Below are 25,267 nucleotides of genomic sequence, written 5' to 3' on the forward strand. Positions count from 1 at the left end.
GGTGTGATGACAATGTGGCAGCTTTGAAGCATGCGAATTACACAGGATAGGTGGGATATAATAAAGTAGCATGATGTAGCAATCTGCAACAATCCTGACATTGAAGCATCGGAGGTGGACCTGTGGTATACAGAGAATGTCATTAAACAAAATGAATATATGTTACTCTGTGGGGGGAGTGGGGTGTATACACATGCCTGTATATCTACCATTTACTGAGAAGGGGTGCCACTGCAGCAGTCAGAGTGTAAGTGATCAGAAAGCACATATATCTGGGAAATGTAGTTCATGTGCTGAAGGATTGTAAAAAAGTCCTCAAGGGAATTAAACCTATAACTTCTACACCTGAAAATGTTTCATAGCAGTGCATTAACAAGGGGAGTCACTGCAACAGTCTGAGTGCAAGGGGGTCATAAAACACACACATTTTATATATATATATATATATATATATATATATATATATATATATATATTTTATTTTATTTTACATTTGTTGCCGGGCTAGTCTGGCTGGATACAAGTCCATTTTCAGCAGAGGCCCGAGGAGAAAAGCTCCACTATCTACTGGTACATGCATAACAAAAACAAAATTACAATAAGATATGGCTTGTTGGAATTTAAGAACAAATGTATGAAAGATATACAGAGTAATGAGATAATATTTGAAAAGTGAAAAAAAGTACAAATTCTAGATTCCAACAGTTTTACAGAAAATATATAATACATTAAAAAATCTAAAAGTAGTAAAACAGAGTAGAAGCCAACAAATTACAGAGAATGTGTAAAACTTTAAAAAAATTCTAAAAGTAGTAAATCAGAGTAGGAGTTAGGGTAGAGAGGAAAAGAGTAGAGGAGTAGAAAGAGTGAGAAAAGTGATAAAAATTAGTCAGGTGTACTGCAGGAACAAAGCCATTGGTTTTGGAAGTACAGTTTAATTTTCTGTTTGAAAAGAGGCAAAGATGTAGTTAGAGTTATGTCACTAGGTAGAAGATTCCAATTTTTTCCTACTGTATTAGTGAAAAGACAGTCACCTGCAAAGTTATTGGACTTAATTGATCTGGCCATGATTTTATGGGAGGAGCGAAGGGAGTTGAGATTATTGTAAGGGATTATCAGTTGAGAGAGAATAGGGGTCTTGTCAGGTTGATATAGTACACTAAGTTGAGACAATGGTGGGTTCTGAAGGGGTTACCAGTGGCGAAGCGGGCAGTGTTGTTATAGCATGCTGTGAGTTTATTGAGATTGCTTTTCCTAAGGTTGGTATAAATAGTGGAGGCATATAGCAGAGTAGATAGAAGATGGGATTGGGTGATCTTGGCTCTAGTAGATGGGGTTAGAAAGGGTTTAATTCGATATAGGGATCCCATTTTTCTGTTAACTAACTTGATGGTATTGTTAATGTGCTGATCGAAAGAGAGATTATTGTCGATGGTAATTCCTAGCAATTTTGTTGTCGAATCAGGTGAGATGATGGTGTCATTGTCTGAGGAGATGGAGAAGTCAAGTGGGGGGGGTCTGAGTAGTGGGGGTAAAAAGGAGAAGTTTAGTTTTTTTGGCATTGAGTAAGAGGAACCGTTGGGAGAACCATGTTTCAACTGTCCTGAATGTATTTTGGGTAAGTGAGATCAGTTCTGTAGTGGATGGAGCAGTGCAAATGAGGGTCGAATCGTCTGCATATTGAATACAGGTGGCTTGTGGGATTGCAGAATGAAGATCATTAATGAAGAGGGAGAAAAGAAGTGGACCAAGAATGGAGCCCTGAGGAACTCTGATGGAAATAGGCAAAAGGGAAGATATGTGGTTTTCCCATATAACTGCTTGTTGTCTGTTGCTAAGATATGATCTAAACCATTTCATGGCTAGGTTATCAAATGAGAGAGATTCAAGAATGTTTGCTAAAAGAGAGTGGTTGACCATGTTGAATGCTTTTGATAGATCAATGAAAAGAGCAGAAGAGAGAAGATTATTGTTGCGATTTTTGTTGATAGTTTCTATAAAGGAAAGAAGGGCAGTGGTGGTACTGTGATGAGGTCGAAAGCCATGCTGACAGTGTGCTATAATGTTGTGTAGAGAGAGATAGTGTACTAGTTGCTGGTGAATACATTTCTCCATGATTTTAGCTAAGGGTGAGAGGAGAAATGTCGTATATGTGCAGAGTACAAACAGAAAAGTTATAAAACAACATGCAACCCTCAGGGAGCTAGTAAGTGCCAACCAGTGTAGTGACACAGTAAGTATCACTGTATAAGTGAACTGAGCCATCAAATGACTTTGAATAATGTCTCATTTATATCACTGATTACTCCATGCTAAGGATTTTCCTTCATTTTTGCCAAAGGACATGGCGTGCCATTTCTCTGTGATTACTACTGGCCATTGACGTTGCTCTCTGCCATCTGTTGCACAATGTATGACCACATACTTGTATTCAAAGCACTGCTCTCTTCAAGGATATATCCTTCAGAATAGTGTATTAGCAAGGCATGCCATGGAAACACTTACAGAAAAATGTGAAAAACATTTTAGGGAAAGAGAACTCATGATAGCAGGACAGCACAAATATACCTACATGAATTTAAAATCACTAGACCATGGCATTAGCAAGTGAAGCCACAGAAAAACATCCACTAAAAGTCCTGAATACACACATTTCAGGGAAAATGTTAGAACAGTCTTGAAGACTGAAAACTGAGCAGTGGAAAACAATATCACACCAACAAACATGAGATTAAATCCCATCTGCCACTATATAGATAGAGATATAGACACATCACTTTAAGAGTGGACTGAGTCATGCAAGCCATCGCATACATGTACTGTTTTTACTGTATTTTATATTTGCCTGATACTTTATCTCCACATAATAATGATTGATGTTCATCATTTGATCACTGCAGTTGCCATATCTATATAGGTTACATCCTGCTAAGGCTGTAACAGCTTGCAGTCTTCCAAAGCTAAAGGGCACCTTCCACACACCCATGCCATTAACCAACTCAGAGATGAAGAAAGAGTGGTTTAGGTGCCACATCCTTTAGAGCTTTTATGCACTGAAGAGCGCTCCTTTTGTCGGCTTTTTAGGTTCGATGGTTAGCTAATTCTTCTCCATTTCTGGGCAGATAAATTCCTTTTTGATAAAAACGTCCAGATCTTATTTTAACCTTTTCTATAAATCTATTACTTTTAAGCTAGGGTCAAGTATTTTTATAGACTATCATGTGACTTTTGGTCACTTTTTTTTTATAAGGTGCATTGCGGTTTACTTTTGAGGAACGGAGTTGTTAAAACCACGTTAAACAATTTTTTCTTGTGTAAAAGTTGTTTAAACATACTTTTTGGGGCTACATATGTGCTTAAAGAGCTTTTTGCTGTAATTTTAATGGAAAATGTGTCTTCTTTATGCTTATCTGTTTCATCAATTACTGCTGTCTGGCTTCCCAGGATTCAGGCATATTTTTCAGTTATGACTTCAGTACCCTACTAAAATTCCCAGCCTCTCTGCTTTGGCCATTTCTGGTTCCTCAGACCATTTCTCTCTTGAGTAATGTCTGCGACTAACACCATGGACAGAGTTGCACATGTCCTCTGTGGCTGTTGGGGTTCTGTTCATGGGCAAGGGAGTACAACTCTTTTCTCTCTTGGAAGAAAGTGGAAGGAATACCCATCTACCCAGCCAGACTGGGAAGCCTGTCCCTAGGGAGAGTTCGGTTTCAAATGTAGGTCCACTTCAGGTGTGCTAAGCAGGTGACAGGCACAAGGAATATTGACTACAACCATATACTGAGTACATGGAATGGGTGAAGATAAAACTAGACCCTCAAGATTAACTCAATCAACTGCCAAAGAGACAATCATCGCTTAGACTTTAGGTTTTACAAGTAGCTCCTCACCAATAGATTTTGCAGTATTTTACAGTTAAATCAAACCAACCACATTAGATTGTGGGAAAGAAAAAGAGATCTGATATGGTGCAATATTTATGCAAAGTAAAAAGAAAAAACAAAACTAATCAGTACAAAATATAAATAAATAAAAAACAGCAATATTGCTATTTTGAAGAGAAATACAGGCAAAAGCATCCAGATATGGAAAATTAAAAAAAATAGAAGAGGACAAAGGGGGGAAGTAGAAAAGAGGATTAGTAATGGAGAAATTAAACAAATATAAACTGAAGCCATGGAGTATCTGCAAAGTGAAGGATTTAGTGCAGAAAATCCAACTCTGGTAATGTCACAGCATGATGGAATGATAAGTCCCTAAATTAAGAAGAAATAAGTGGAACGGAAAGCATCTGATCACTTGCCACGAAGATACTCTGTTGTCTCCAGTAGGAAACCAGTACAAAATTTCATTTGGAATTACACAGCAAGGGAAGGAGCAGTAAACAGTGGCAACTGATGCAGTCAATGTTGTGGAGTGATAGGCCAGTGAGTTCCCATATGAAAGAGCAACAGATGACGCAGGATGCAGCTGAAAACAATATGTCACAGGAAGATATTCTGAAACATTGTTTTAAAATGCCCACAGAAAATGAAGAACAAAGAATGTGCCCTCAGGTTAGAAGAAAATCATCTAAGGGAAGAGTTGCTTAAATTAATAGAGATGGATAGATTTATTAAGATCAATGAGAGAAATAGATTACAGACAGTCAATAAGACCCAAAATGTTGCAAGTCTGATTAAACAATGAACACAGTAATCAAGACTATTAACAGAAATTCATGCAATATAACAAATGTAAATAGGATAGATTACTGTGCAGCTAAATTGATAACAAAAAAGGCTTACCACAAAAACACAGGGCAATAAGAGAAAGGAAGGGAAAAAACAAATGCTATCATGTAAGTAATGAATAGAGGAAACTATAAAGCAATTAAGACAATGTGTGTCACTGTTAGAAGGGTATTGAGGAGAGCACAGATCAAGAAAAATAATTAGAAAGATAGACATGATAAAAGCAATGCACAGTATCATAAAAGACCAGGCTCTATTGTACACTATTGCAAATAATAAACTAAAGACATCAGCACAGGCAGAAAAACTTAGAAGATATGCAGATAAATATAAAGCAAAAGTACAAAATAAGCAATTAATCGATGACCTAAAATGTTTTATAGAGAGAAATGGGAAACAAAGCAAATGGAACAGAAATCCCACCAAAAAAAATAAATAGATACATTTTGGAGAAAAATCTATGAAGATCTTGTGGAACATAACAAAGATGCTAAATGGATAGAAGAAGTAAAAGAAACAGTAAGATGTTCAAATGTGCAGGATAGAAATGGGATGAAGTAACAGCCAGAGAAACTGAAACAAAATGAAGAAAAGCTCCTAAATGGAAAACTCCAGACCCAGATGCAATACTTCACTTCTGGATACAAGTATTAGCATCTTTACACAAAGATTTAGTCCCAAGTAAAAACTTCTTAATTCTGCATCCCAAACAGACACCAGTCTGGTTAACAATAGGAAAAATGACACTCCTTCTTAAGAGTGAATCTGCAAACTATCCTAAACACTATAGACCAATAACTTGCCTTCCGACGATGTATAAACTATACACTGGAATTGATAAAGTTTACAGTCATTTAGAAGAAAACTCAATCATGGCAAGAAAACAAAAGGGTAACAAAAGAAAGTCATATGGATCAAAGGATAATGTGTTGTTAAATAAAGTTATAATGGAGAATGGAAGAATCTAAGTATGGCATGGATAAATTATGAAAAAAGCATTTAACAGCAGCCCATATTCATGGATAAAGGAGTGGTTACAGATGTGTAAGATATACCCTACAGTGATGAATTACATTACAGTGAGCATGAAACATTGGCAAACCAATTTGCAGCTAAACCATAATGAGTTCTTCTTCTTCTTTCGGCTTTTCCTGATTAGGGGTCACCACAGCAGAACTTCATTTCACTAATGATTGGCAGCAGATTTTTTACGGGTGCCGAGGTGCCAGCTCAACACTCAATGAAGGCATGCCCATTCTATGCATGACTTTCAAATGCCACCCGACCACGGAGAGGACATGCAGACTCCACACAGAAGGCGCTCAAGCCAAGAATTGAATGGGAGAACCTCTTGCTGTGAGGCAACAATGCTACTGCTGTACCACCGCGGCAGCTAAACCATAATACAGGACAAATTATTATCTCAGGGATAAACATTTAATGGGTATATTTCAGTTACTCATTGACACTGCTACTCTTTTGTCTTGCAATGAATCCATTAAGCTGTCTAGTTAACAGATTAGGTTATGGTTATGATTTGGCTCCCAGAAAACAAGAAAGTGTAAAGACTTCATCTTCTTTATGTCGATGATTTAAAACTGTATAGTTCATCAGATGAGGAGCTGAAAGCACAACTGCAAGTTGTCAAAACTTTCTCAGATAATATCAGAATGTCATTTGTTCTTGATAAATGTGCAAAAGCAACATTTAAAGCAGGAAAGCTGTAGCACCAAGAAAATATCAGTCTGGGACAGGAATATGATATAAACGAAAAGAGGATGAGGGAGTGTATAAATATTAGGAACTGATGAAGGATTGACAATAAAACATGACCAAATGCAAACAAAACTCAATAAAGTATATTCTTAGAAGATGAACATTTCTACACAAAACAGCCCTGGCTTCTAGGAACAAAGTCCAAGCTATAAACAAGTTTGCTCTTTCAGTTCATAAAAATCAGTTTATACTAAGATTATATATTCCTCACTCTGAAGGAGGTATGGGCCTCCTCAAAACTGATTATATGTATAGATCTGCAATCATAGGACTGTATACATATCTATTGATATCGCCAGATCTAAACATAGTGAAAGTTTTAAAACTTGACAAGAACACGTCTAAGATGATGCCCCTGCTTAGTTTAGCAGAAGCATATCAGTGTAAAACAGGAATGGTACTCAAACTAGAAGTAGCCAAAAATCAGACAGCAACTGAATTTTCCAAAAAACAAAAGAAAAATATAAGGAGATGGATCAGATGAGGAGGCAAGAAATGTGGAAAAGGATAAATATAGTTGCCAGCACAGAAAACTCCTGGAATAACTTCATGTCAATCAAGATCTGATGCAGGAATGGTTAAGGAGAGATGCATTTCATCAACAGATGAAAGGTTAATATTGGCAGTCTAGAATAGACGACTATGTACAAATTGGTTTACAAAGTTCATTGAACATTTGGAAGAAACAGACACATGAAGGAAACAATCACATATATTGCAGCTAGGTGTGATAGACTATTGGCAAAAGGTCTGTATGCTAAAAGGCATTATAATGTAGCAAGACTATTGCACTGGGGATTGTGGAAACACTACAATATTGAAGTAGCTAAGAAGTCTTGGAAACATTAGCCATAAAGAATTGTAGAGAATGATGAAGTTTATATCACATGGGATCACCCATTACCAACAGTTCAAAAAATATGTGTGATAAAATTAGATATTGTAGTCTTTGAAAAGAAGACAAGAGTACCATTGATCATTGAAATTACTGCACCCAGTGATTACAGTGTTTTGTGTACAAGGAGACACAAAGTCATAAAATGCCAGGATTTGCAGGCAGAAATGAGGGCAATGTGGAAGAAGGATACTCAGGCAGTTCCAGTAGTAGCAGTAGCAATGGGTTTCATAAAAAAGAATTTACACTTTTATTTAGACATGTTACCATAAGATCATAGGAGATTACTAGGCTATTGACCTGGAGGTCATTTTAAGTCTAGCTGTTTCATCCCAATGTAATACCACAGAAATGTTAGTTAATACCCAAGATTGCATTTAGTAATTACTGCCCTTGTCCAGGAGAGTTGTTGGTGCTATTCCCGGTAAAAATTAATGGTGCCCTATCCACTCGTCTAGGTTTCTTTTGAACAGTGTCATAGAGGTGATTGTTTCACATGAATAGGTAGTCTATTCTAAAGAAATGGTAGTTACTGGGAGATAAATCTGTCCCTCCAGCATGTCCTATTTAAGTCATAGGCCATATTTAAGTCCCTGGAATGGGTGGCCCAAGTGCCGTTTGATTTATGGATATGCAACAAATTCATTAGGTTTGGGTCTGTGGTTGCTCCATAAACCAGGCATAAGTCTCTCCTAAGAGGTCTATATGATACAAAGTAAAGTGCCAGGGACTTTAGTTGGTCAGTGTACAGCACATGCTGAGTCCCTTGATCTTCTTTGTTAGAAACTTCTGAGGTCTCCCCAATTGCTGCAGGTGCTTTGTATGGCACATGATGAATGGTGCTTTATACTCAATTATGGGCTGGATTAGTGACAAGTATAGAGGGGGTTATAACCTCTTTTGCTCTCGAGATGATGCCTTTACTAATCAAGTGTGCTATGTAGAAAGCCTTCCATACTACAGTAGACACATGGTGGTTGAAGTTAAGGTCTCAGTCAACTTGTGAACCCAAGTCCCTTACCACTTTGTGGGTACTTAGGGTACTGTTGTTGATTTCATAGTGTGAAAACACATTGTTTGTACTGAATGTAATGATGATGCATTTTTTGGCATTCAGTTGGAGACAATGACTAAGACACCAGTCATTTAACTCTATAGGAAGGAGTCAATTCTGGACACAATGCAAGTACAGTGAAGAGAACTATTGGCTAACATTAAAGAGTGAAACAATACTCATTTCACAAACATTAATCATATTTTGACTATATCAGAACCGCGGTGGTGGTGCTGCAGTAGAGTTGTCGCCTCACAGTTAGACGCTGTCCGGTTCGATTCTCAGCTAGAGCGTCTTCTGCATGGAGATATGCGTGAATGGGCGTACCTTCGTTGAAGGTTGTGCATCAGGGCTGGTAACTCAGCACATAAAAATCAACTACCAATCATTAGTGGACCGGAGTTCCGCTGTGGCGACCCCTAACCGGGAAAAGCCAAAAAACGCAACAACAACATTAATATACATTAATGATATTTTAAGCAAAAAAGATCTGTTGAACCATTCCAGTAAAGCTGGCTTACAAGTGATGACACTCACCCACCACTATTTTTAACATGATGGCAAACTGTATTTTTGATTATTTTATTACTATAGGTTTCCTTTCTACTGCTCTAGTTTTGGTTATTTGAAGAAGCTTCAGGTCAGGAGCAAAACTGTTTACTTTATTCTTACTATTCTAGGAGTGTCACTGAAATGTGAAATCTAACACCAGCTCACACCAGCCCAATTTTAAAAGTTGAGGTCCTATGAAGGACGACACTGGCAGCAACACCTTTATAAGCCACTGAGCTGGATGGTGACACATGAATGGATCTTTCAATTAGTTAAATCTGGCCTCAAAAAAGGAGCATTCTCATATTTCTTTTTATATTCTTTCCACTTCAGAGAGAATCATCACATAGATGGTGAATTGGACTTCCCATAAAAATGAGCACCCTTGATTCAGTGTTTATGTTGACATGTTTTTCTCATGAACCTACAAAAAATAAAAGATTTTACATTTGCTAAAAAAATTCTGAAAAAAATATTTTTAAAGCAGGAAACAATGTTTTCATTTTTATATTAACATTGTGAATGAGTCTTTTTGAGATTGAGGTGAATAACAGCATTATCAGACTGTGACTCATATTTTAATTAGAAACTTGGCCTCCCCTCCAGTCAGCTGGCATGACTATTAGCGAATCCATAACTCTTATTCTAAATAGGGACTTGGCATCCCTTCAGCCAGCAGGTCCAGCTATCAGCCAGTCAGGAACCATAGTTTTAGACCCAGTCATAAGGGCTGTTTTCCAACACACCTCCTTGTTTAGGGTTATTTAAACAGCCAGAGACATTGTATCTGATGAAGTCTGATAGATGAAAGCACTCATTACTTTGAATAAACTGGACAACTTAAAGGCCAAAGAAGGATTGTTTCATGTTTTTATTATTTGATTGTGAGAACTTACACATTCTACTCTGGTTTATTGTCTGCCTGTAAAATCCCTACAGGAATACAGCAGTTGATTACTTCAAACAAATAGGCTTTTTTGTCTTTTTTACTTGTTGCCAGAGAGAATCAGCCACTTCAACTGGTTTGGAGAGCCTATAACAGGACCTGCTCCACAACAATTAGTTACATTTCTTTTTACTCATTTCTGTATGCTAGTACTTCACTCCCATGCCATCAGTACCTGATTATCTCTTTCCCTAATAACTTGCACCTGGGGGAGCACTCCCTTTGAGCCATCCTAACTACTACCCTGACTTGACAACTTTTCCCCCATAAAAGCAAATAGTGCAAAGCTAGTTTTGAGCAGTACCCTACCATCCCTTAAAACGATGCTGCAATCTGAAAAACAGATAATGGGGATAATTGATAATTGACTTTAACTACTGGTTTAGTTATTGGTGTCATTCTAAGGAAGGTCTAATTCATCTATCTGTCTATTTCCTAAATGCTAGATGTACTAGTCCTTGCAGGCAGTCATCATCTTTGAAAGTATGAATGTTTGCACAGTTACTCAAACGTGGTTTCAGAGTAGTGGAAGCACTTCTGCAGTGCAAAGTTTTAGTGGCTAGCAATTTTCACACCCATCTCTGAAAATTATAGTGTTATTAGAGAGTATGTGTCCATTTTCTTAAGAAAACAAAACGTGTTAAGACTCTGTAGGCAAGGCAATGACCTTGAACCGCATCATAGGTAACTATCATACCCACGTCATGTCTCCTGCACCTTATGAGGCATATCTAAACAAAATGACATCCTTCTCCATTGAACCTAACTCTGTTCTGCTGGAATACTACAACTGTATTTCCATTAACTGGGAAACGTACACTACAAAAAATACATATGAAAAAATGATTCCTTAACTTCATAAATGCTAGCTCTTTAAATCAAGTAGTTCAAGCCACAAATAAGGGCTCAAAAATATTGTAACTAGTTCTCAAAAATATAACTACCCACCATGCACAACACCTACAGTTGCCACTAGTCAAATCTCATCACCAGTCAATAACACTGACTGTGAGGATAAAACCTAATTTACCACATAACCCTTTTGTCTTAAGAGACTATCCTAAAGCAAACCTGCTCTAACCAATGACCTGATGAAATGTAAACACTCTCCTTGTCTTGATGAGCTCATATCACACTTTGTCACATGTGTGGACAGTTTCTCTGCCCAACTTAAAGCATGAATTGAGGTATTGGTCCATAGCATAAACATACTACACAATAAAAGGAAAAAACACATAGCCTTTTAAGAATAAACGTAATACCCAAATTGCTGCCTGTAGGTAAACTTGAAAAGATCAAAGATCAACCAAGAACTCAGTTGCCACCTAAGCTAAGGGTAACCACAAAACATTCTTCAGCTCATATTTGCCCTGGTTTCCACAAACCTTTTGATTTTTTCTGGTAAATCACTGGAGATTATTCAGTCAAAAATTCCAGATATTAGTTTCAAACTTCTTATTGTTCAGGAAATGTACGTTGTTAAAAACACGTTTGATTAAATTTTTAAGTAAGTCATATTTAAAAATTGTCACTGATTTTAGTCCATTATATTTGGTTTTGTGCCAAAGGAGGAGAAGAGGGGGAAGGCATGCCTGAAGGCAGGTAAAGGCTAGGACTGTGATAGTGATGGTCGGAACTTTGAATGTTGGCAGTATGACTGGTATAGGGAGAGAGCTAGTTGATATAATGGACCAAAGGAAGGTTGGTATATTGTGTGTGCAAGAGACCAGATGGAAGGGGAGCAAGGCTAGGTGTATTGGAGGCAGTTTCAAATTGTTTTATCATGGTGTGGATTGGAGGAGAAATGGCATAGGCATTATCCTGAAGGAATAGTATGCTAAGGGTGTTTTGGAGGTGAAAAGAATGTCAGATAGAGTGATGTTTATGAAGTGGGAAATTGATGGTGTAATGATGAATGTTGTTAGTGCATATGCTCCACAAGTTTGGTGTGCGATGGATGAGAAAGAAAAATTTTCGAGTGAGTTGGATGAAGTGGTGATGACTGTACCCAAGGGTGAGAGACTGGTGATTGGAGCAGATTTCAATGGGCATGTTGGTGAAGGGAATAGAGGGTATGAGGAAGCGATGGGTAGGTATGGTGTTAAGCAAAGGAATACAGAAGGTCAGATGGTAGTAGATTTTGCAAAAAGGAAGGATATGGCTGTGATGAATACGTATTTTAACATGAGGGAGGATCATAGGGTGACATACAAGAGTGGAGGAAGATGCACACAGGTGGATTATATCTTATGTAGAAGGGCCAGTCTGAAGAAGATTGGAGACTGTAAAGTGGTGGCTGGGGAAAGTGTAGTTAGACAGTACAGGATGGTGGTTTGTAGGATGACACTGGTGATCAAGAAGAGGAGGATGAGTGTGAGGGCAGCACCAAGGATCAAATGGTAGAAATTTAAAAAGGGTAATTGTGAGGTGATGTTCAGGGAAGAGTTAAGACAGGCACTGGGTGGCAGTGAAGAGTTACTGAATAGCTGGGTAACTACAGCAGAGCTAGTAAGAGAGATGGCTAGAAAGGTGCTTGGTGTGACATCTGGAAAGAGGAAGGAGGACAAGGAGACCTGGTGGTGGAATGAAGAAGTACAGGAGAGTATACAGAGAAAGAGGTTGGCGAAGAAGTGGGATTGTCAGAGAGATGAAGAAAGTAGACAAGAGTATAAGGAGATGAGGTACATGGCAAAGAGAGAGAGGTGATGAAGGCTAAGGATAAGGCGTATGAAGAGTTATATAAAAGGTTGGACACTAAGGAGGGAGAAAAGGCTAGACAGAGGGACTGAGCTAGTAAAGATGTGCAGCAGGTAAGGGTGATAAAGGATAATGAGGGAAACATACTCACAAGTGAGAGTGTGTTGAGCAGATGGAAAGAGTACTTTGAGGGGTTGATGAATGAAGAGAATGAGAGGGAGAGAAGGTTGCATGATGTGCGGATAGTGAATCATGAAGTGCAGTGGATTAGCAAGGAGGAAGTAAGGATAGCTATGAAGATGATGAAGAACGGAAAGTCTGTTGGTCCAGATGACATACCTGTGGAAGCATGGAGGTGTTTAGGTGAAATGGCAGTGAAGTTTTTAATTAGATTGTTTAATAAAATCTTGGAAAGTGAGAGGATGCCTGAGGAATGTAGAAAAAGTGTTTTGGAAACGATTTTTAAGAATAAAGGTGATGTGCAGAGCTGTAGTAACTACAGAGGGATTAAACTGATCAGTCACAGTATGAAGTTATGAGAAAGAGTAGTGGAAGCTAGGTTAAGAAGGGACATGATGATTAGTGATCAGCAGTATGGTTTCATGCCAGGAAAGAGCACTACAGATGCGTTGTTTGCTTTGAGAGTGTTGATGGAGAAGTACAGAGAAGGTCAGAAGGAGTTGCATTCTGTTTTTGTGGATTTAGAGAAAGCATATGACAGGGTGCCTAGAGAGGAGTTGTGGTATTGTATGAGGAAGTTGGGAGTGTCAGAGAAGTATGTAAGAGTGGTACAGGATATGTACGAGGGTAGTTTGACAGTGGTGAGGTCTGCGGTGGGAGTGATGGATGCATTTAAGGTGGAGGTAGGATTACATCAAGGATCAGCTCTGAGCCCTTTCTTATTTGCAATGGTGATGGACAGGTTGACAGACGAGATCAGACAGGAGTCCCCATGGACTATGATGTTTGCATATGACATTGTGATCTGTAGTGAGAGTAGGGAACAGGTGGAGGAGACCCTGGAGAGGTGGAGATATGCTCTAGAGAGAAGAGGAATGAAGGTCAGCAGGACTAAGACAGAATATATGTGTGTGAATGAGGGAGGATAGAGGAATGGTGAGGATGCAGGGAGTAGAGGTGGTGAAGGTGGATGAGTTTAAGTACTTGGGATCAACAGTTCAGAGTAATGGTGAGTGTAGAAGAGAGGTGAAGAAGAGAGTACAGGCAGGATGTAGTGGGTGGAAAAGAGTGTCAGGAGTTATTTGTGACAGACGAGTACCAGTAAGAGTGAAAGGGAAGTTCTACAAGAGGGTAGTGAGACCAGCTATGTTATATGGGTTGGAGACAGTGGCATTGACAAAAAGGCAGGAGTCAGAGCTTGATGTGGCAGAGTTGAAAATGTTAAGATTTGCACTGGGTGTGATGAGGATGGACAGGATTAGGAATAAGTATATTAGAGGGTCAGTCCAGGTTGGAAGGTTTGGAGACAAAGCCAGAGAGGCAAGATTACATTGGTTTGGACATGTGCTGAGGAGGGATGCAGAGTATATTGGGGCAAAGATGCTAAGGATGAAGCTGCCAGGTAACAGGAAAAGAGGAAGGCCTAAGATAAGGTTTATGGATGTGGTGAGAGAGGACATGCAGGTGGTTGGTGTGACAGAGTAAGATGCAGAGGACAGGAAGGAATGGAAACAGTTGATCTGCTGTGGTGACCCCTAACAGGAGCAGCCGAAAGAAGAAGAATGTTTGGCTTTGTGCATAATCCTTGGGCAGAGAAGTTGAGAAGTATGACCCCCATGAGTCCTGATAATATGACAAGCACCCTTTTTATCAACAACAAACACTATCTCATAGACCCACTACCAAGCCTATTCACTTTTAGCCTCTCAAATAGTTTTGTACTAACTGTGTAGAGATCTGATGTAGTCATTTCACACCACAAGGATCAGCTACTGGAAGCTATAGACATTTAAGCATCAGCAAACCTATCCTTAAAGCAGTGAAATGTATGATTATGGACCTTTATGTATCACACTAAAAAGGGCATAAGCAGGCTACAAGCCTTTGAGATGAGTCAGTTTGAGTTTGTTAAAATCAGATCCTGCCTCTTGAACCTGGTGGACTTATTTGGGCAAGGCACTGATCATTAGTTGCAAGCAAATTGGTTCAAGTTGTCTACCTAGACCTGGCCAAGGACTTTGATACCATCCTCCATTCTCGCATAATTGATAAACTAATTAAAATAAATGCAAATCCTTGTGATAACTGCTGGATAGGAAACTGGATTTCTGAGAGAACCCAATTTATCAATGTTGCAGGCACACTCTTATCAAAAGAGGTGTTACCAGTTGCTTCTCCCAGGGATCAGTATTAGGACTACTTCTCTTTGGCATTTACTTCTATGATGTCAATCCCAACATCAAGGGCATGAAAGTGTCCAAGTCTGTAAATGTCTGCAAACTCTGAGCTGTTAGTAAACTCCCTATCTGACATTCCGATTCTCCAGGAGGGCATAACATGTAGTAAAAGTGTTGACTGAACCATTGCATTGAAGAGTGTTGCCTCCTCTTACACTCAGTCATTATTTTCCTTCACAGAGCAGAGCCTGCAGTCACTACATCAGACCACAAAACTGCAAGAGCTCAGTCACAAGGCTCAACATCCACAAGTTTACCAAGCATTTTGTCATTGTTTAATAGCCTGCGGTCACTACATCTGACCTTGATACTGCATGAGCTTTGCCACAAGGCCCTACACCTACAAGTTAACTGAGAATGTTGTCATTCTTTAATAGCCTGTAGTCACTATATCTGCCCTCGCTGTTGCAGGAACTCAAGCCCTACATCCACAAGTTTACTGAGAATTTTGTCAGTGATTAATAGCCTGTGATCACTTCATCTCAACTTGGTACTGCAGGAGCTCTGCCACAAGGCCTACACCTAAACGTTTACAGAAAATCTTGTCACTGTTTAATAGCCTGATGTCAGTATATCTGACCTTGACACTGCAAGAGCTCTGCCATACGGGTCTACATCTACAAGTTTACTGAGAATTTTGTAAAAGGTACTGAAAGTGGGAGACAGCAGAGTGTTTCTGGAGAATGACTACTCATTGCACACCAGGCAGAAGAGGAAATCATTTATTCCATTATATAGGGCATGCTGAGAAGTTCACTAAGGATTTTGCCATTGTTTAATAGCCCAAGGTCACTACATCTTCATAGGTTCATAGGTTCATAGATTAGTACTAGGCTAACTGCTCTTTTTGGGCCATTTGAAGCCTAGCCAGTTACCCCATGTGAGAATCAAACCCTGCACTTTGCGTCTTTAAGGTAAACACCTTAACCATTATGTCATCCTCCCACCCCCAAAAATGCATAAGCTCTGTTACAAGGTCCAACATATACAATTTTACTGTGAATTTTTCATTATTTAATATCCTGCAGTCACTGCATCTGACTTTGACACTGCAGGAGCTCTGCCACAAGGCGCTATGCCTACAAGTTTACTGAGAATGATGTCATTGTTTAATATCCTAAGGTTACTACATCTGACCTTGATACTGCTTGAGCTATGCCACAAGGCTCTAAACCTACAAGTTTTCTGAGACTTTTATCATTGGTTAATAGCCTACGGTCACTACATCTGACCTTGATACTACAGGAGCTCTGTCACAAGGCTCTACACCTACAAGTTTAGTGAAAATTTTGTTATTGTTTAATAGCCTGCAGTCACTACATCTGACCGTGATACTGCAGGTGCTTTGCCACAAGGCCCTATACCTACAGGTTTCCTGAGACTTTTGTCATTGGTTAATTTCCTGCAGTCACTACATCTGACCATGATACTGCAGGACCTCTGCTAAGAGGCTCTGCATCTACACGTTTACTGAGAATTTTGTCATTAGTTAACAGCCTGTGGTCACTACATCTAACCTCGATACTGCAGGAGCTATGCCACAAGACCCTTTACCTACAATTTCACTGAGACTTTTGTCATTGTTTAATTACCTGTGGTAACTATATCTGACCTTGATACTACCGAAACTCTGCCACAAGGTCCTACACCTACAGGTTTACTATTACTTTTGTCATTGGTTAATAGCCTGTGGTCACTACATCTGACCTTGATACTGCAGGAGCTCCACCACAAGGCCTTACACCTACAAGATTACTGAGAGTTTTGTCATTGATTAGTAGCCTACGGTCACTACATCTAACATCGATATTACAGGAGGTCCACCACAAGGTCCTACACCTACACGTTTGCAGAGAATTTTGTCATTGTTTAATGCAAGCATGTTTAGCATGAAAAAGTTAATCAGTTAAATACATGCTTGCTCTGTGATTGAAAATCTCTGAGAAATAGTCCGTGCACTCACTGGACCTCTTATTAAGTTGGCTAATGTCTCCTTTTGCTTAACCAGTAGACTATACTGCATATGCCTGTTATTTAGTCTCAGAAAATGACAGACAACTTGTTTCCCCACCTATGCGGCCTATTGTTTTTGCTTGTGGATGGGACGTGGAGCCCATATCTAAATATTTGGAGACGAACTTGAAAGTGAATTTATCAGGGACTGGTACCATTCCTAAGGACATGGCTGATTTTTTTGCATCACTGGAAGTAGATTCCCTATTTACAGTTATTCCAAATGACATTGGAATTAAATCCATCAAAGAATATCTCTGTGAATTTTCAGATTACGCATCAGCAGAAATTAATGTTAGTTGTGATTTACTGCTTGTAGAGCTAACAAATAATGTATTCCTCTTTCAAAGACAACTTTACAAACAAGTCAAGGGCATAGCAAAGGGTACCCCGGTTGCAAATACTTACGCCAATACTATGATGTAGCAATGGGAGATGGAGTTTATACTTCAAATAACCCATACATTCACAAAGTTGCATTTTATAAGTGCTTTATCAATGGCCTCTTCCTCATATGGAAAGGCACACCATCTGAATTCCATAATTTTAAGCACTATATCTCTAATACCACAATTTTTTGTGCTTTAAAAGTGATATATCAGCCTCCCAAAGTCACTGTTTGGACATTACACTTAAGAAACTTACATCTGGTGGAATAGAGTTCCACAACACAAACTGTCAAAAGGAAAACATGCCTAAACAGAACTAGTACGGATCCCCCTCATATATATAATAACAGAGTGAGAAATTAGTTAATAGAGGTAGCAAATCTGAACATGGATCATGACACCATGCTTACTTAAATGCATACTATGGTCAATGATTTTAACAACAGGGGGTACAAGATCAATCATGTCAGCACCATTAAAAATTAAATTTTCAATAAATAAGATACAGATTTTAAACACTTATTTTGCAGCATCTAACCACAAGAACCCAATACATAATATAAATAAAATACTAAATGTAGATATACACTAACATATAATAGGAACACATCCAGTGTTAAACATATTTTACAGAGGTATTGGCCTGTCCTAACTACTGTTCCACAACTTAGCAATATTGTATAAGAAACACCTAGTTTTAATCACAAAACAAGTACCAATCTTAAGAGCAAACTTTGCTACAAGGATCAACCACTTACTTTTCCTTCATTCACAAGTGACAAGAAAGGGACTTTTAAATGCAACAATTGTCTTTATTGTACATATATATATTTATATATATATATGTACAGTATAAACATCCATCCACAACCCCTTTTCCCATTTACCACATGGGGTCGAAGTGTCAAGTCAACAGTGACAATCATCTTGAGATAAACCTTATACTACTGGGTGGCTATCCCTGCAGTAGTAGTTCATCCATACCAGTCACTCGTATACACACTTGCACCTATGGCCAATTTAGAGTGTCCATTCCACCTATTGCATGTCTTTGGAATATGGGAGGAAACCGAAGTAACCGGAGGCAACTCACATAACTGCAAAGAGGACATGCAGACTCCACACAGCAGGCACCTCAGCAATACATAGATCCCTATTAGTTGGTTGAGTTTTCAGAAACTCAAAATTCATATTGGCGAGGCAATATGACTGAATTCCCAAAAACTCAAAGCTTTTGACTGGAGATCGCTGTACAGTAAAAATTGTGAAATTTACAGTTTTCCTCAATGTAGTGCAATCTCTGAGTTGGTATATATATTTTGCAGGGGGTGTGGGGGGTGCAGGGGGGCATGCCTACCTGCAAAAACATAAAAATCGATTTTTATGTTTTTTTGTATTTTTTTTATGTTCGAGTTTTTGGAAATTCCTGAGATGAGAAAAAAAAAAACACAGACAGAAAATAAAATGGTTTTACACAGAATACCAAACCACACCTGAAAAGTGGGCTTTTCATGGTCCCAATTTCTCCATTTCTTACTTTATTTTATCTTGAAAACTTCAGAATTCTTCACAAATCATACTAAAAAAGCAAATAATTGAGGAAAAAACTATATTATAATATCTTTCTGTACAATACTGAGCACAACCCTAAAAGAATTTGGACATCCATTAAAGGAATCTTATACCTCTGCCAGAAATTCAACCTAAACCCCTATCCTGATAACTCACCACTTGAAAATGCAATATAGCCCAACTCTTATTTTATAGATAGTGTAGCATCTCTAACCAAGGATTCCTCTTCCTCAGCATCTAATCCCAACCCTGCCCAACAGCCACATATCACCACATCTACTTTGACCTTCAAACCTAGGCCCACATCCTATATAAAACTACTCTTAAACCAACTTAAACCATGCTCTTCTTCAGTCGATGACCTTCAAAGCAAGTATCTAAAAATAGCAGGTAATAGCATCACTTATCCTGTCTCAATCCTTATAAATAGGTCAAGCCAGGAATCTCACATTCCCTCTCTTTGGAAAAAATCACACATTATCCATAGGTTCATAGGTTAGTACTAAGCTAACTGCCCTTGCGAGCCATTTTAAGCCTAGCCAATTATCCCTTGTGAGACTCAAACCCTGCACCTTGTGTTTGTAAGGCAAACACCTTAACCATTAGGCCACCCTCCCAACCCTGAATAAAGTAGGAAATTCCCCTGAATAAAGTAGGAAATTCAGCAGACTTTAACTTTAGACCTATAGCAATCTTATCTCCCCTCACCAAAATACTTACACAATGCATTCAAAAACAATTGCTAGACTATCTCCTTCAGGAAGAACTCCTACCACCTACACATCATGGCTTCCATCCTTCCCATAGTACTAGCACTGCCTTTCTACCTTATATAGATACTGTTAATAAAACGAGAGATAATGGCAAACTGGTCTCTTCCTTATTTCTAGTCGTGTCTAAAGCCTTCTACGCAGTTTGTCACAGCAAACTTCTGCTTCAAATGGCCTCACTAGGTGTCTCTCAGCCCACCCTTCTGTGGTTCAAAAGCTACCTGTCCAATAGGTATCAGTCAGTAAAATGGCAGTCCATGTGCTCTCCTTACTTCCTAGTCACCACTAGTGTACCACAAGGCTCTGTGCTTGGTCCCCTCCTCTTTAACATTTTCACCAACACCATTTACACAACCACATTAACAGGCCACCTTACTACAATATGCAGATGATCCCACTCACATTTTATTATTATTTATTTATTTTATTTAACATTTGTTTATCGGGAAAGTCTGACTGGACACAGGTCCTTTTTCACTGGAGGCCCGGGCAGAAAAGCTCCATGAATAACAGTAAGTTTTTTTGCAAGAATTACAATAATCAGTAAAGTATAAAGTAAACAAAATGTAGTATACATAAGAAAATACAAATTTGTTACATCATGACAACAAAACCTAGGCTTTGAACTTGGCTAGTACTATTTGTAAAGTATGACTTATGTCAAGATGTAAAGACAGGCCGGTAGAAATAAAAAATTAAACACCGGGGAAGATGTTGGATATGGTTCGGGTATACTGTGATGTATCAGAGCATTCATGAGGGGTTAGTACAGGAACATAGCCACTTATGTTTTAGATAAGCTTTAAGTAATGGCTTAAAGTGGTTAGTGGACAAGACTTGAGAGAATGGAGTTAGGAAGGGAGTTCCATATACAAGATATAGAGTTGGAAAATAAAGATTCTGCTGTAGTTTTGTTGGCCTTGGAGACGGTAAGTTCTTATTGTTAGAGCAAAGTGTAAGGAAGGATTAGATTTTGTATTGCAGGGATTCTGTTTGGGTGTGTTACAATTTTGTAAATTAGAGACAGTTGGTTGCAAAGAATAATGCTGGAGAGTTCAAGCCAGTCTAGTATCCTTAAAGCTGTACAATGATATGTTCTCATTTGCACATCCAACAACATGGTGCTCCTCCAGAAAATTACTCAGAAAGGTTACAGTCACAGAAACATGACTTCATAACTCACAAGTCATGCTCAAACCAAAAAAGACCAAGCTACCACTTTTTTCCCCAAATCCCTCTCATGAAAAAACTAAATTTAAAGTCCTCTCTCTTGATAATACAACCACTAAAGTCACTTCTAATAGCAAACTATTAGGGGTGATAGTTGATGATAATCTTACATTCGACCTGCATATACAAAATTGCATAAGAAAAACTCATGAAAACTACAGAGCCAAAAACATTGTCACTGGCGCAACTAAAAGTATACTCGGTACTTATCTGCTCCCCGCATTTCTTTATGGAGCTCCCATCTGTACTAACCTCCAGGCTTCACAAAAATTAAAACTTGAACAATGCTATAACAAAGTAGCTAAATCTGCAGTGCATACCCCTTTCAGAACCCACCAATGTATAGCAGTGAAAAGCCTAAATTGTTTAGAACTGCCACATCAACTAACACGTAGACATCTTACTACCTAAAAAATTATCTAGCATCTATCTGCCTGTCTAGCACTAAAAACATTCTGCACAATTATGTTCCCAGCCAGCCATTGCAATCCATTGAGCAAAAACTCCTGTCTTTCTACAAACCTAACTGATCTGCTGGGCATTGTCTGTACTCTTACAAGGTTGCTAAGGCCTGGAACTCCTTAGCTGTATCCATCAGGTCTATACCCTCCCTCCCATCTTTCAAAACCACTCTGAAAGACTTCCTAGCTAAAATCTAGCTCTGTTCTTTATCAAAACTAGGATAAACTAATGTGAACAAGTACCTTTTCAACCCTTATACCTTCCTACTCTCCCTTCTCACCTACTTCCTTACTGATATCAAATTCTCTTCCCTGACTTTTTCTCTAAATATACCATTGGCTTGTCTTTTCCTCACTTCATATAGCAATTCCTATTTCTATTAAACTATTTTACCTTTAATTTCTCTACAAACTGTCCAAAAATGCTCTAAATATTTAAATGACTGTCATATATCTTGAATAGATCCTTAATCAATGTTTTCATATTATGTCTAATTTGTTATAATTACTTAAACTGCAGATGTTTTTGTTTTCTTTTTGAAGATTGTAAAATTATTGTTCTTAAAATGTTTTGTAATAATTTGGAGCTTTTCTCCCCAGGCCTTTGCTGAAAATGGGCTTCTACCCAATCAGACTTTCCAGGTAATCAAATGTTAATAAATAAATAAATAAATAACTAAGTAAATGTCAAGACATGCAGAATCAAATGTTTATAAATAAATAAATAAATAACTAAGTAAATGTCAAGACATGCAGAAATGTGTCCTTTGGCAAATATGGGCATCAATGCATCTATCACAAAGATGACACCCAGTAGAAAACTTATACAGCCATTAGGGACTTGGGCACTCCTATTGACAATGAACTATACTTTGATCACCATGAATCTACAAGCATTACAAAATCCTGTTATCTAGCCAGACTGATTACCAGGTGTACATCTTCTAGAGCAAGAGGAGTTATAACCACTTTCTATATTTCCCTCATCAGACTCATAATAGAATATAATGTCCTTTTTGTTATGTATTTGTCTAAACATATGACTCAACCTGAAAGACCACAGTGATTTCTCATTAACAGAATCGGCTGCATGTCTTCCATGTGCTACACAGACTGCCTTAGAGCACTTTCTGTTTTCTCTATTTCCTACAGATTCCTTTGATGGGACTTAAACCTTGCCTACAAGGCCTGAAAGGGAGGGTCCAGTCCTATGTGAGCTCCTACACATCTGTAAAATAAAAAACACCCTAAACACCTGTTCAAAGGTACAGAACATCCATTATAGCTTAAATAGGTCCTGTTGGTGAAAGAGATACCTCTCTGTCAAAGAATTTGACTTATATAGACAAAACTGCTCTTAGCTGTAAATCAAAGTATCTTCATGACCCTTTTTAAGCTCAGTCTGGATGAATGCATAGGAAACTATGAATTCACCCTAGTCTGGCCCCTTATACCCTGAATTAAAGTGGATGATACTAGGTAATACTTATTTATGTTGTAGGATACTGATGAATTGGGATCTTAAGACTAGGCTACTAATGATGTACCTGATCAACAGCTTAGCATATACCTATGAACATTCTTTGCTGGACTGCAGGACTTCACAATTTAGCTGTCTAAAAAATCGCAAGGTGTGAACATCCACTCATCCATTTATGTTTATTGACCATCAACCAGTTCCAGGTTAAAGAATAATGAAGCTCGTCTTGGCAATGTATGTGGAGCAGGAACCAGCTTTAGGTTTGATGCCAATGCACTGCATGGCACAGACATACACACACACGCACACACGCACACACGCACACACACACACACACACACACACACACACACACACACACACACACACACACACACACACACACACACACACACACACACACACACACATGCACACACACACACACACACACACACACACACACACACACACACACACACGCACACACCTCTACACTCTCACTCTCACTTGGGGACAATGAGCTGGCTAGTTAACCCTATCTTTGAAGTATGGAGAATCTAGCAAAAACCCACCAAGACAGGGTAAACAAACTTCACAAAGAGAGCACTCCAGTAGACAGATGAGTTGGAGATTCAGGCACCATGGGTAACTAACTAATGTGTATCCCAGGTGTGAACAGTTCACACCATTATTCCCAGTGCACCACACCACACAGGTGCAGTGATGGGGTTGTAGTTTTACAGAGTTTTAACACTATCTGTTAGACAGCATCTCAGGTATTGGAGGTAAAATTACCTTTTCTGTTTTGTAGTTTACTTTAATAAAAAGTCACAGACTGAAACTACTGCCTTACTTCTAACAATCAAGCATGCATAGTAATACTTGCCATTGCAATGGTGAGTCTGCCTATAACATTATAAACCAGTGTTTCATTGATCGGCACATATAATCAACTTACCATGGCTGTCACAGTCAGGTTTATCACAGATATTTCGAACAATCCTTCTTTTTATGTTGTCTAAGTCAGAGTAAGTTTCCACTTTTAAGACTTGCTTTGATGTTCCGGCAATTTGGATAAGTTCAAAAATGTTTGCCTTTCCAACTCCAACTGAAAAGATGTTCACACCTTTATTCCTGAGCTCTGCAGCAGGAGTGGACACCTGATCCTGGGACACCCCATCAGTAATAACAAGCAGGAACTTTGGGACACTCATACTGCGACCACCTTGCTGTGGATCAAAAAATGTCGCAACATATTTTAGCGCAGATCCAGTAAGAGTATTTTGTTTTAATGGAATAATATTGTTTATCTTGTTGTACAAGTTCTTTTTTTCATAAATTTCATTTAGATAAACTTCCTTCTTTGGATTTGTGCTGTACTGACATACTCCCATGTGAACTCTGTTCTGTCCAATCTCAAAGCTGTTTATCACTTGCTTTGTGAAATTTTTCATAATATCAAAATTAGTCTTTGAAATACTACCAGAACTGTCAAGCAAGACGACAATATCTGCCACTTCAATATCACAACCTGAAAAACAAATAAAATTATCATTTGATATGTTTGCTTTACACCAACAAATTAAAAAAAAATCAGAGACTGCACATGTAAAGTGTTATTTCATAATGATAGTTATAAATTGCAGTTACAGTTTAACTTTCATGTGAGTATCACATATTAATTTCTGAAGAATTCTGTGCAGTTTATAAAATAATAGCTAGGCATGCACTCCTACTTGATAAGCAATTCACATTTTAATGCCTCCCAGTCAATCTGGCAGTTTCTTGCTCAAACAGAATAAATTAGATAATTATAGTATAGGTTTCAGTGAGTAATCTTAAATTTGTGACTGCTTCAAAAAATGGTCCTATAATTTAGGCGAGAAGAAACATGTGAACTGATCTATTCTTTAACTTTCACATCTGACCTGGTAATTGTATGTTTGTCTTTCGGAAAGGGACACAGAGGTAACCCTGCAGAAAACAATGTAGAGTGCTTACTGGTAGCCTCCATGTTAACTTTTCAAGAGGGAAGGATAAGACTTTTCTTCTGAGAATGACTCAGAGAGGTTCCTGGTATCACCAGTTGACAGGTTCAGAGGATTATTACACCGGAGGTACTCCAATAGTTGGATAACCAACTGACACCTTCTGTTATGGCAGGTATAGTCAGGCCACCAGATGCAGGGACTACCCCATGAAATGAGGCATGGGTGTGACTGATGTCTAGTTGTACCATCCTCTGAGTTAATGTTGCACATGCCCTGTACCCTGAATTATCTGCTACTCAGGTGTTC

The 25,267-nt window shown here is 38.5% G+C and overlaps 1 protein-coding gene across 1 annotated transcript in view; it reads right to left on the reverse strand.

Moving 5' to 3' along the window:
• LOC122796879 (collagen alpha-6(VI) chain-like) overlaps positions 1-25,267 on the reverse strand; it is a 1,248,728-nt gene that overhangs the window by 681,807 nt on the left and 541,654 nt on the right. The window contains exon 10 of the mRNA XM_044065630.1: positions 23,929-24,501. Coding sequence (XP_043921565.1) covers positions 23,929-24,501 — 573 coding nt within the window. The remainder of the gene's footprint in view (positions 1-23,928; positions 24,502-25,267) is intronic.

The sequence above is a fragment of the Protopterus annectens genome, chromosome 3.part0 (genome assembly GCF_019279795.1).
Source record: "Protopterus annectens isolate FY-2018-M chromosome 3.part0, PAN1.0, whole genome shotgun sequence".
NCBI classification, from domain to species: domain Eukaryota; kingdom Metazoa; phylum Chordata; order Ceratodontiformes; family Protopteridae; genus Protopterus; species Protopterus annectens.